The 13,575-nt window shown below is 42.7% G+C and overlaps 1 protein-coding gene across 1 annotated transcript in view; it reads right to left on the reverse strand.

The window, feature by feature from the left end:
• LOC128688513 (protein O-linked-mannose beta-1,2-N-acetylglucosaminyltransferase 1-like) overlaps positions 1–13,575 on the reverse strand; it is a 215,449-nt gene that overhangs the window by 176,640 nt on the left and 25,234 nt on the right. Inside the window, exon 4 of the mRNA XM_053776356.2 lies at positions 6,672–6,793. Within this exon, the coding sequence (XP_053632331.2) occupies positions 6,672–6,793 (122 nt within the window). The remainder of the gene's footprint in view (positions 1–6,671; positions 6,794–13,575) is intronic.

Raw genomic sequence — 13,575 nt, forward strand, 5'->3', positions numbered from 1 at the left:
GGCTGAGGGACTGATTACCTCAATGGACTGATGAAGCCTCTGAATGGCGAAACGTTTTTTCAATAAAGATTCCCATATGTTGCATAAGTGTTTCAGTCTATGTGTTATGACGGCATTATTTTAGTAGTCTCATGTGCAGGAGTTTTTATTTTCTTGAAGTCTTGATGTGTTGTTTTTACACTTTTTATCGCAACCTTCACAAGATACGATTATTGCACCAGTCTTTGTGGTGGTGTTTATCCTTATTATTCACTACATCTCTGATGGAGGTCCAGGAGTTGGACGCTACTTTTATATAATCGTCAGTCATTATTTATAACTGGTAAACCGAGGTATTTAGCAGGCGGATCTACTGTATTGTTTATGTTGTTCCTAATAAATGAGAAACTTGTGCAACATTTGGGTATCTTTATTCTGGAAACGTTTCGCCAGCCAGTGGCTTCTACAGTCCAATGCAGAGAAAGGTGGAGGAGGAGTTTGAGGCTGTCAGTCACTTAGCCTGGTTGATGCGTTTATTCCATCAATCTAAACAAAAATGCAGTATATTCGCAGAGATGGAGCTTATATACTGATGACAGATGAGGTGGAGCAGTGGTAGGCGGAATCACCAGTGGACAAAAGCACAAGTGCAAGTTGGTCGTGTCTGTAGGTCAGACAAGCTATGAAGAAATTCCTGCATCAAAATCTCAAGATGTTGCAGTGCCTGACACACACACACACACACACACACACACACACACACACACACACACACACACACACAGGGGATACATAGGGATATGCAGTGGGAGAATGAAAGGGAGAAGTCAGTCTTTGTTCATAGGCTCCAGGAAGTTGAAGAGGAAACTTACGAAGCAAGAAGACAAGGAGAGAAAAATGCAATCGAAAGCATCATAAAGGCAATAGAAGAAGATGACATGACCCAGCTGGTAAATTTTCGGTGAATAGGGGGGTTTGCAAGGAGAAGAACCTGGTCAGTGAAAGTGACTTTCAAGGCAGAATCAACTCGAAACAGGATCCTGCAGGAGAAAGCAAGACTAAGGGACATGCTGGCATACCGGAAGGTGTATATCGACCATGCCAGAACACAAGAAGAAAGGCAGAAACTGAGAGAGATGGTACAACAACGAAAGGAGGAAAGAGGGGTGAAGATGGAGATGGACAGGAGAACCCAGACTCAGGAGGAAGGCCAAATACAGCCTCCCTCACAACCACCTACAGAAGCCCCCCAACTAGGACAACCCCAATGCAACCAAATATTCTAACCCAAAACACAAATGCCATATCCATTGCCCCCACCCATCTCATTACAAACTCCACTCCAACATCAACCACCCATAGTTCCTTATCAGGTCTCCCACTTCCCCAACCCCAACGTACCCCAAGATCACAGTTTTAGAAAAGAAGTTGAAGGTGTGGAATACAAATGCAGATGGGATAACAAAATAAGTGTGAGGAGAGGCATGAAAGAATGAAGGAGACATCACCAGACATAATAGCACTCACAGAAACAAAACTCACCAGGATGATAACAGATGCAATCTTTCCACACGGATATCAAGTCCTCAGAAAAGTTAGAGAGAGGAGAGGGGGAGGAGGAGTTGCACTGCTCATTAAAAACAGGTGGGGATTTGAGAAAATGGAAGGAATGGATGGCATAGGCGACAGGAACTACTTAGTAGGAACAATCCAGTCTGAGGGCCATAAGGTGGTAATTGCAGTAATGTACAACCCACCACAGAACTGTAGGAGGCCAAGAGAAGAATACGATGAGAGCAACAGAGAAATGGTCAACACACTAGCCGAGGTGGCCAGAAGAGCTCACATAAGGGGTAGCAAAGTTACTAGTTATGGGTGATTTCAATCGCAAGGAGATTGACTGGGAAAACCTGAAGCTCCATGGGGGTCCCAAAACATGGAGAGCCAAGATGATGGATGTGGTACTGGAAAACCTCATGCATCAACATGTTAGAGACACTACCAGAGAGAGAGAGGTGAGGATGATCCAGCAAGACTGGACCTTGTATTCACTTTGAGTAGTTTGGACATCGAGGATATCATGTATGAAAGGCCCCTAGGAGCTTGTGATCATGTGGTTCTGTGTTTTGACTACATACTTGTGCTACAGGTGGAGACAGTAGCAGGAATAAGATGGGAAAACCCAAACTGCAAAAGGGGGAACTACACAGGCATAAAGAACTTCCTGCAAGACGTTCAGTGGGAGAGAGAACTGGCAGGAAAACCAGTAAAAGAAATGATGGATTATGTGACAACAAAATGCAAGGAGGCAGAGGAGAGGTTTGCTTCCAAGGGAAACAAAAATAGTGGGATGACCAGAACGAGTTCTTGGTTCACCCAGAGGTGTAGGGAGGCAGAAACTAGGTGTACTAAAGAATGGAAAAGGTACAGAAGACAAAGGACCCAGGAAAATAAAGAGATTAGTCGAAGAGCCAGAAACGAATATGCACAGATTAGGAGGGAGGCTCGGCGACAATATTAAAATGACATAGCAAGGTCAAGTCTGATCCAAAGTTGTTGTATAGCCACATCATGAGGAAAACAATAGTCAAGGACCAGGTAATCAGACAGAGGAAGGATGATGGGGAGTTCACAAGAAATGACCAAGAGGTATGTGAGGAGCTCAACACGAGATTTAAAGAAGTATTTACAGTGGAAACCGGTAGGACTCCTTGAAATCAGAACAGGGAGGTACACCAACAAGTGTTGGATGAGGTAAACATAACCGAGGAGGAGGTGAAGAAACTCCTATGTGAACTTGATACCTCAAAGGCGGTGGGACCAGACAATATCTCTCCATGGGTCCTTATAGAGGGAGCAGAGATGCTGTCTGTGCCACTAACAAAGATCTTCAACACATGCACTGAAACTGGGCAACTACCTGAGGTATGGAAGATGGCAAATGTAGTCCCAATTTTTAGAAAAAGAGAAACACGAGGCATTAAACTACAGACCTGTGTCACTAACGTGTATAGTATGCAAAGTCATGGAGATCATCATCAGGAGGAGAGTGGTGGAGCACCTGGAAAGAAACAAGGGTAGAATCGACAACCAGCACGGTTTCAGGGAAAGAAAATCCTGTGTCACAAACCTAATGGAGTATTATGACAAGCTGACAGAGGTAAGACAAGAAAGTGAGGGGGAGATAGACTGCATTTTCTTGGGCTGCAAGAAGGCCTTCGACACAGTTCCTCACAAGAGGTTACTGCAAAAGCTAGAGGATCAGGCACACATAACGGGAAAGGCACTGCAATGGATCAGAGAATACATTACAGGGAGGCAACAACGAGTCAAGGTACGGGACAAGGTGTCAGAGCGGGCGCCTGTGACAAGTAAGGTTCCACAGTGGTCAGTCCCTCGACCTGTGCTGTTTTTGGTATATGTAAATGACATAACGGAAGGGATAGACTCCGAAATGTCCTTGTTTGCAGATGATGTGAAGTTAATGAGGAGAATTAAATCGGTCGAGGATCACGCAGGACTATAAAGAGACCTGGACAGGCTACAAGCCTCGTCCAGCAATTGGCTCCTTGAATTTAGCCCTGCCAAATGCAAAGTCATGAAGATCGGGGAAGGGCAAAGAAGACCGCAGACACAGTATAGTCTGGGTGGGCAAAGACTGCAAACCTCACTCAAGGGTGAGTATAATACCGAGCACATCTCCTGAGGCGCATATCAATCAGATAACTGCTGCAGCATATGGGTGTCTAGCAAGCCTAAGGATAGCATTCCGATACCTCAGTAAGGAATCGTTCAAAACTCTGTACACCATTTACGTCAGGCCCATGCTGGAATATGCAGCACCATTTTGGAATCCACACCTGGTCAAGCACGTCAAGAAATTAGAGAAAGTGCAAAGGTTTGCAACACGACTAGTCCCAGAGCTAAAAAGATTATCATACTAAGAAAGGATAAGGGAAATTGGCCTGACGACACTGGAGGACAGGAGGATCAGGGGAGACAAAAGAAGGACATATAAAATACTGTGCAGAATAGACAAGGTGGGCAAAGACAGGATGTTCCAGAGATGAGACACAGAAACGAGGGGTCACAATTGGAAGTTGAAGACTCAGATGAGTCAAAGGGATGTTAGGAAGTATTTCTTCAGTCATAGAGTTGTCAGGCAGTGGAATAGCCTAGAAATTGACGTAGTGAATGAGGGAACCATACATAGTTTTAAGACGAGATTTGATAAAGCTCATGGAGCAGGGAGAGAGAGGACCCAGTAGCAATCAGTAAAGAGGCGGGGCCAGGAGCTATGACTCAACCCTTGCAACCACAAATAGGTGAGTACACACACGCACGCACGCAGGCACACACACACTAGGCCTCACATCTACATCCTAACCACCCCCTGCCACATATACTCCCCCACACTCCTCCCACTCTCACACACACACTCTCTCACTCTCTCTCTCTCTCTCTCTCTCTCTCTCTCTCTCTCTCTCTCTCTCTCTCTCTCTCTCTCTCTCTCTCTCTCTCTCTCTCTCTCTCTCTCTTCCACTTCCTCTTCCACTTCCTCTTCCTCTTAAACTTCCTTCTCCTCCTCCTCCTCTCCTCCTCCCACTTTTCCTCCCTCCCCCTCTTGCCTTCTCCTCACTTCCTTTTACCCTATCAGACCCATGTGGAGCCCGGGAAAAGACGAGGAGCACATCAGGAACAAACGAGGAGACTAAAGACAATGAAGGATCTAAGCAATATGCAGAGGCTCAAACAGAAAAAGGTGAGCAAGAAAACAGACAAACCACTGAGCACAGGGACATCTGCTAGCAAAGAAATTGAAAGAAGGAACGCTTCAATGGAAGGAACTAAATTGCCTCAGGGGATGCAAAGAGAAATACAGTGGGAGGACGAAAAGGAGAGGTAAATTTTTGTCTACAGGCTTCCCGAAGTTGAAGGGGAAACTTATGAAGCAAGAAAACAGGAGGATACAAGAGCGATTGAAAGTATCATGAAAGCAATAGGAGAGGACAACATGACCCAGTCGACAAATTTTCTGAGAATTGGGTGGTTTGCAATAGGAAAAATACGACCAGTCAAAGTAATTTTCAAGGCAGAATCAGCTCGAAACAGGATCCTGCAGAAGAAATCACGATTAAGGGACAAACCGGAGTACCAGAGAGCATACCTCGACCGAGACAGAACACAAGAAAGGCAGATACTGAAAGAGAGGGTACAAAGACGCAAGGAGGAATGAGAGGTAATGATGGAGATGAGCAGGAGAACCCAGACCCAGGTGGAAGAGCAAACACAACCTCCTCCAGAACAACCCACAGGACTCCAACCACGGCAACCCCAATGCAACCAAACAATCTGAACAAAAGCCCACACACTGTACCCTCTGCCCCCCATCTCTCTCATCACAAACCCCACCTCCACAGCAGCCTCCATAGGTTCCTGCCAGGGCTCCCACTCCCCCAACCCACCATTCTCCCTAGACCACAGTTTTAGAAAAAAAAGCTGAAGGTTTGGTATACGAACGCAGATGGAATAACAAATAAATGTGAGGAGTGGCATGAAAGAATCGAGGAGACGTCCCCAGACATCATAACAGTCACAGAAATGAAACCCAAGAAAATAAAGAGATTAGTCGAAGAGCCAAAAACGAGTATGCACAGATAAGGAGGGAGGTCCAGGGACAGTACGAAAACAACATAGCACTCAAAGTCAAGTCCGACCCAATGCTGTTGTATAGTCACGTCAAGAGGAAGACAGCAATAAAGGACCAGGTAATCAGGCCGAGGAAAGAAGGTGGGGAGCTCACAAGAAATGACCAAGAAGTATGTGAGGAGCTCTAAGGATAACCATGGCCGGTGGCCGGTGACACCTACGCTACTCTGAGACCTCTCTCCCTGCTTGGTTGCTCCCTTGCAACATTGCACAGTTCCTGATGACGCACTGAGAAGTGTGAAAGTATTTGAGCTAAAGATTTCCACCCCCCCTGTGTTTGTCCTGCATAGTTAAGATCACCCGTCTGCGATTGTTTATACACACACACACACACTTTATATATATATATATATATATATATATATATATATATATATATATATATATATATATATATATATATATATATATATATATATATATATATATATATATATATATATTCTTCTCTCAACAAACTGGCTGTATCCCACTGAAGCAGGGTGGCCCAAAAAGAAAAACAAAAGTTTTTCTTTTTAGCTTTAGTAATGTACATAGGAGAAGGGGTCACTAGCCCCTTGCTCCCTGCATTTTAGTCGCCTCTTACGACACGCATGGCTTATGGAGGAAGAATTCTGTTCCACTTCCCCATGGAGATATGAGGAAATAAACAAGAACAAGAATTAGTAAGAAAATAGAAGAAAACTCAGAGGGGTGTGTATATATGCCAAGACTTTTATTTACATTACGCAGTAAAAAGCGTAAGAGGCATAAAGTGACAACCCTCTTTAGAGAGGTGTAAGTGATGAAACAGAGGCAGCAATTAACTGGATGTAGCACATCCAGTTAACTGCTGCACAGTTGTGAACTTTTATTGAAAAGAATTCCTCAAAATATGTTTTGATCTAGACAAATGCCATCTATGTACTGTCAGCATCACCATAACTTCCAGTTAGCATTCATCTTCTAAGGTAGGTAAGAGAGGAAATTTATGGAGCATTCACCTGTTTAGGTGCGTAGGTGAGTGGTGCTGGGTGATCACAGTTGCAAAGATCACCATAGCCATCAAAGTTCCTGCAGAAGGTTCTCCTTTCCGCCTCTCTGCCGTCAGGTGACCCCCAGCAGTCTGCAGGTGCACAGAGTAATTAATCTCATGGTAGAACACGGTACATTGAGCAGGTTAATCTCATGGTAGAACATAGTTCACCGGACCAGTTAATCTCATGGTAGAACATAGTTCACCGGACCAGTTAATCTCATGGTAGAACATAGTTCACCGGACCGGTTAATCTCATGGTAGAACACGGTACAATGAGCAGGTTGAATCTCATGGTAGAACATGGTGCATGGAGCAGGTTAATCTTACGGTAAAACATGGTACATGGAGCAGGTTAATCTCATGGTAGAACATAGTACATGGAGCAGGTTAAATTTCATGGTAGAACATGGTACATGGAGCAGGTTAATCTCATGGTAGAACATGGTACAAGGAGCAAGTTATTCTCATGGTAGAACATAGTACAAGGAGCAAGTTATTCTCATGGTAGAACATGGTACAAGGAGCAAGTTATTCTCATGGTAGAACATAGTACAAGGAGCAAGTTATTCTCATGGTAGAACATGGTACAAGGAGCAAGTTATTCTCATGGTAGAACATGGTACAAGGAGCAAGTTATTCTCATGGTAGAACATAGTACAAGGAGCAAGTTATTCTCATGGTAGAACATGGTACAAGGAGCAAGTTATTCTCTTGGTAGAACTTGGTACAAGGAGCAAGTTATTCTCATGGCAGAACATGGTACAAGGAGCAAGTTATTGTCATGGCAGAACATGGCACAAGGAGCAAGTTATTCTCATGGTAGAACATGGTACAAGGAGCAAGTTATTCTCTTGGTAGAACTTGGTACAAGGAGCAAGTTATTCTCATGGTAGAACATGGTACAAGGAGCAAGTTATTGTCATGGCAGAACATGGCACAAGGAGCAAGTTATTCTCATGGTAGAACATGGTACAAGAAGAAAGTCATTCTCATGGCAGAACATGGTTCACTGAAAAGGTTAATCTTGCAGCAGAAGATATTAGCGGGAGGTTGAGTCTTCACGTTCCTTCCAGTAAGTGCCCCTCGCGGCGCTGTTATAAATTCATAATAAAGTGCTAAACCAGTTTGGGCGATGCAGCACTTTGAGGATGAGGGACAAGTAGGTCTGATCTAATAAATTAAAAGGCAGCTTCAGTTTCTTGGATCACGAGCATCTCATTGGCATCCCTTCTTAGAGGATCCTTAATGTAAGTAATAACAGGGATGTAACTACTGTACAAACAGTAGTTACTTCCCTCTTATTACTTACATTAAGGATCCTCCTCTAAGGAGACTTGATCCACCATCCATGTGTGTCATTCAGCACAAGTAATGTTGGTAGAGTTTTGCGTGGCGCCCTCTAACTAGGAAATTCTTTTTTTTTTCTGTTTCGTTCCCTGTCTTTTCTATTTACTCTCAGTGGTTTCCTCTTATCTTTTTCTCACTTTTTCTTTCTTCAGAAGAAGCGACTTATGTCTCTTCATTTCATCTACTGCTGTCCTGCTGTCCACGTAAGTATTAGCGGTCCTTTGGTTTTGTAATTCCTTCTTCTGAGGCTCTACGTAGACTTCCTTACTGTGTTTAGTGTTGTTTTATCCCTTGGTCTTCAACTTTATGTATTTGAATCTCTTGTTTTCAAGTCCCCGTGCAGAGAGAGATGGATGGACACGAGAGTTTTGCAGCTATCTAATGGTTCGACAGACGTTACTTGATCTTAGACAGTTTGATATGGACTTCATACACCTAACTATAAGATCTAAGTCGATCTAGTCTACTAAACTATCCAGGCACACCGAATGTGTCTGAACAACCTCTCGCCATCACCGCCTGGTCAACCTTCACTTAATAATAATAATAATAATAATAATAATAATAATAATAATAATAATAATAATAATTATTATTATTATTATTATTATTATTATTATTATTATTATTATTATTGTTATTATTATTATTTTATAATCGTTATATCTATAAGTACATGATGCGACTGTTACAGACCTAGCTGACATCAATGACATACTGTATAGAAAGCCTCTGGTTATGCAGAGCATTTCGGGCAACTTACCACACATTTCTAACACCTAGGTACCTACATTCTGCTAGGTGAACAGGGGCAGCGGGTGTAAGGAAATATGCCCAACGTTTCACCCGTGCCGGGAGAGATCCTCAGTTAACACACCCTCAGTGTGTGAGCTGAGGATGCTACAAGCCAAGCCACAAGCACCCGGTGGCACCAAGTAATCTGCTGGTGAACTGCTTGTGACATCGTGGCACTTGGACACTAGATAGACATTACTAGTACAGCTTCGTCACCTTGTGGAGAACGTCAACAATTGTCAGTGACAATCTACATAAACGACATAGATGAGGGCATAAAGAGCGACATCGGCAAGTTTGCCGATGACACCAAAATAGGCCGTCGAATTCATTCTGACGAGGACATTCGAGCACTCCAGGAAGATTTGAATAGACTGATGCAGTGGTCGGAGAAGTGGCAGATGCAGTTTAATATAGACAAATGCAAAGTTCTAAATGTTGGACAGGACAATAACCATGCCACATATAAACTAAATAATGTAGATCTTAATATTACGGATTGCGAAAAAGATTTAGGAGTTCTGGTTAGCAGTAATCTGAAACCAAGACAACAGTGCATAAGTGTTCGCAATAAAGCTAATAGAATCCTTGGCTTCATATCAAGAAGCATAAATAATAGGAGTCCTCAGGTTGTTCTTCAACTCTATACATCCTTGGTTAGGCCTCATTTAGATTATGCTGCACAGTTTTGGTCACCGTATTATAGAATGGATATAAATTCTCTGGAAAATGTACAAAGGAGGATGACAAAGATGATCCCATGTATCAGAAACCTTCCCTATGAGGATAGACTAAGGGCCCTGAAACTGCACTCTCTAGAAAGACGTAGAATTAGGGGGGATATGATTGAGGTGTATAAGTGGAAGACAGGAATAAATAAAGGGGATGTAAATAGTGTGCTGAAAATATCTAGCCTAGACAGGACTCGCAGCAATGGTTTTAAGTTGGAAAAATTCAGATTCAGGAAGGATATAGGAAAGTACTGGTTTGGTAATAGAGTTGTGGATGAGTGGAACAAACTCCCAAGTACCGTTATAGAGGCCAGAACGTTGTGTAGCTTTAAAAATAGGTTGGATAAATACATGAGTAGATGTGGGTGGGTGTGAGTTAGACCTGATAGCTTGTGCTAACAGGTCGGTTGCCGTGTTCCTCCCTTAAGTCAATGTGACCTGACCTGACTAGGTTGGGTGCATTGGCTTAAGCCGGTAGGGGACTTGGACCTGCCTCGCATAGGCCAGTAGGCCTTCTGCAGTGTTCCTTCGTTCTTATGTTCTTATGTTCTTATTTAGAAAACCGACAAGTTGTATGAGACACTTGTGCAACATTTGGGTATCTTTTTCGTGGAGACGTTTCGCCAACCATTGTTCTTATCTCCCTCTTTCTCCGTGCCCTCCGCATCTGTGATCCTCAGTTCCTTCCAGGAGAAATTTCCACTCTTCATAATTCGTTTTCCCGTCTTGGCTACCCTTCCCATTTCATAGACTCTGCCCTCTCACGTGCCAAACGTAATTTCCTCTCTCCCAAACTCTCTACTCCTGGGAACTCTCCTGTCCTCTGCCTTCCCTACATTTCCGGTCTTTCTAATCTCAACAATTCTCTCCGTCCCTTAGACATCAAGCTTACCTTCCGCCAGACTAACACTCTTCGCACTAATCTCGTTCATACCTCTCCTCCCTCTACAGATGTTCCTGGTGTCTACTCTATTTCTTGCTCCTCCTGTCCTCTTCAATACTTCGGAGAAACTGGTCGATCTCTTTCTGACAGACTTAGGGAGCACAAAAATAGTGTTAGGCTTGCCGACACTAACAATGCTCTTTTCTGTCACGTCAAATATCATAGCCATCCTATTGACTGGTCTGCTAAAACTGTCTTCCCTACTTCCAACTCGAACAGTCGCCGTCTAGTTGAATCCTCTCTAATACACAACTTTCCTTGTATGAATCTTAGCCCTGGCTTCGTCTCCGTAGATGCCTTCCTCTCCCACTACATTGTAAAATGCTCCAAACTTCAGAACACCCGTGACTTAACCTGACTCCTCATTTTTTTCTTTTTCTTTTTCTTCTTCTCCCTCTTCCCCTTTCCTCTTTCCTTTTTCTCTTCTGGGTTGTCTTTCTTTCTTCTGTCTCGTGTTTCTGTTTCTTCTTTATTTATTTCATCACTTTCCCTTTCACCCACCTCTGCGCACTTGCTCTCCCTCTGTGGGCACCTAGCTCCCTTGCAGTGCTCCCCTTTCTTTGTATTTGACTGGCTCCTCCTCCTTATTCCCCACTACTACCACTACTACTGCCTCTACTACTACTACTACTACTATTACTACTACTACCACCACCACCACCTCTTCCTGCCTATATATAGCCGTCCTGCTCCACTTCTGGTTAGCAGCCGGGTCACCATATGGAGAAGACCCGGGCCGGAAGTACCGGCGAACCTCTAATGAATGAACTTCTGGTTAGTGTGACTTTGTAAATGGTCCAAGTCGGACCGAAACGTCGTCGTAAGCTTCTCTCTTTTATGTGCGGGTTATTTGTGTATTGTGTATTGGCTTCAGTCCAATATAAAGAAGAACGATGGAAGATGAGGAGTTTAAGGTAATCAGTCTCTCAGCCTAGAGTCTGTGTGTTCAGACCATCAATCTTGATAAAAGTACAATACATGCGCGAAGAAGGGAATTACATGATACAGAAAGGTGAGGCGAAGTAGCTGCAGGCAGTCTCATAGGTAGAAACACAGTACTAATGGAAGTAGGTCGTGCCCATAGGTTAGGCAAGCGTTGAATTCCCAAGATGTTGCCGAGTCTGTCAGATATATATTTGTCAAACACAGCAACATCTTGGGATCTTGATATAGGGAATTGTTTACTGTTTGCCTAAACTATAGTCTAGGACTACCTCCATAGTTTTTTCTCCACCGGTGATGCGGCCTCATGCTTTATCTCAACTACCTGCAGTATATAAGCCTCCTCTCTCAGCATATGCTGTATTTCTGCTAAAATTGATGCACTGAACACTGATTCGTGAACTAATGAAGCCACTGGCAAGTGTTGCAAGTTTCATTCATATCAACTTGTCCTTGATAAATGCCTCCCCGGAGACATTACGACACTCGTGTACTTGATCCTCTTGTTGAAGATTAATTTTATTTTAATGTTTAGCTTTTCTTAGTCATTTTTTTATCTTTTATCTTTTTTGACCATTCCATTTTTTTATTAATTGATTTTTTCATTAATATGTTACATAGGGAAACCCAAACGACATCTTTTTCTGGACGTCTTGATACTCTGTCATTCATCATGGGGTCTCCACCACTCCTTGTGCTGAATAACAGTTTGGGTTATTCAATACAGTCATCAGTACAAGCACAAACCTCAAGATTAAACAAAGGTACTTGAATCGCTTAGTCCTTGACAATCGTATATCGGTGGTTTATTAAGAGTTTTGCCGAGATGGCAACTCACCTCGTTAACCTAACCAAGGAAAAGCCATTTTTTTACGTTGGTGGAGTGTGAGCTGGTTTATGGTGAACTGAACGACTGACACCATCCTAACTCCGCCTGTGGTGTGCAGAGTAAAAAAAAAATACGAAGACTGAGTTAGGCTTCCAGAAAAGTAGCATAACACTTTGGCAATATTTTGGTGTAAATCTCATTATTGTACGATGTTTCTACAACGAATTATGAATTATAGTCATTATAACATTTATGGTGACGTCGCCACCTGTATCATACGTGCTCACAGTTATTTCTTTTATTATTCTTTATAATATAATAATTCATGATTTGGCATCGTTACAGAGTGGGAGGAACTATTATGGAGTCGGAGTGTCTCTCAAGGCACTAAAATCTTTCATAATATTAACATAACTATAATAATTTTTATTTCTATAAGTACATGTATAAGGTATACAGGTTTAGCTGACATCAATGACATACTACTATGTAGAAAGCCGCTAGTTATGCCTGAGCATTTCGGGCAAATTAGGTCAGTTTTGACCCAGGATACGACCCACACCAGTCGACTAACACCCAGGTACCCATTTTTAACTGATGGGTGAACTGGGACAGCAGATATCATATGGAAACACGTTCGTAATGTTTTCCAGCCGTACCGGAGACTCGAACTCCGGATCTCAGTGTGTGAGCAGAGTGCACTAGCAATCGAGCTACGGGACACCTACAGATTTATTTACCTATGAAAATTTATCTAATATGACAATATAAATAATATAGAAACATAATAAATACTCTAAACTAAATACAAAAATAACACAGTACGTAGGTCTGGGAGCGGTCTCGCGGGGGGGATATTTTTACTGCTTGATCATAAGAGATTGTCTGTTGCTCTGTCTAGTCCCTCTGTCTAGTCCCTCTGTCTTGTCCCTCTGTGGACTGTAACATTACAGAAAACGGAGTTCAACACAGGGTTAACTGCCCAAGATCACTTCTATTGTATGCAAAAACTTGACGCCGGGTCACCATCTGGAGAAGACCCGGGCCGGAAGTACCGGCAAATCCCTAATGAAAAAATGAATATACAAAAACTGAAAAAAAGTGATTTTTCTCGAGTGATCAGCTATGCGTACGTTTTCGTTGAATATCTCAGAAGTAAGTTATTCACTTACTTCTTGTAAGTTCTTCGTTGATAATGAATTATATGAGATGATTTTCAGAGATCATAAAACAATGAATGCTTTACAAACTGGCGAATTTATTTTGGAAATATCTCAAATGT

The sequence above is a fragment of the Cherax quadricarinatus genome, chromosome 13, assembly GCF_038502225.1.
Source record: "Cherax quadricarinatus isolate ZL_2023a chromosome 13, ASM3850222v1, whole genome shotgun sequence".
NCBI classification, from domain to species: domain Eukaryota; kingdom Metazoa; phylum Arthropoda; class Malacostraca; order Decapoda; family Parastacidae; genus Cherax; species Cherax quadricarinatus.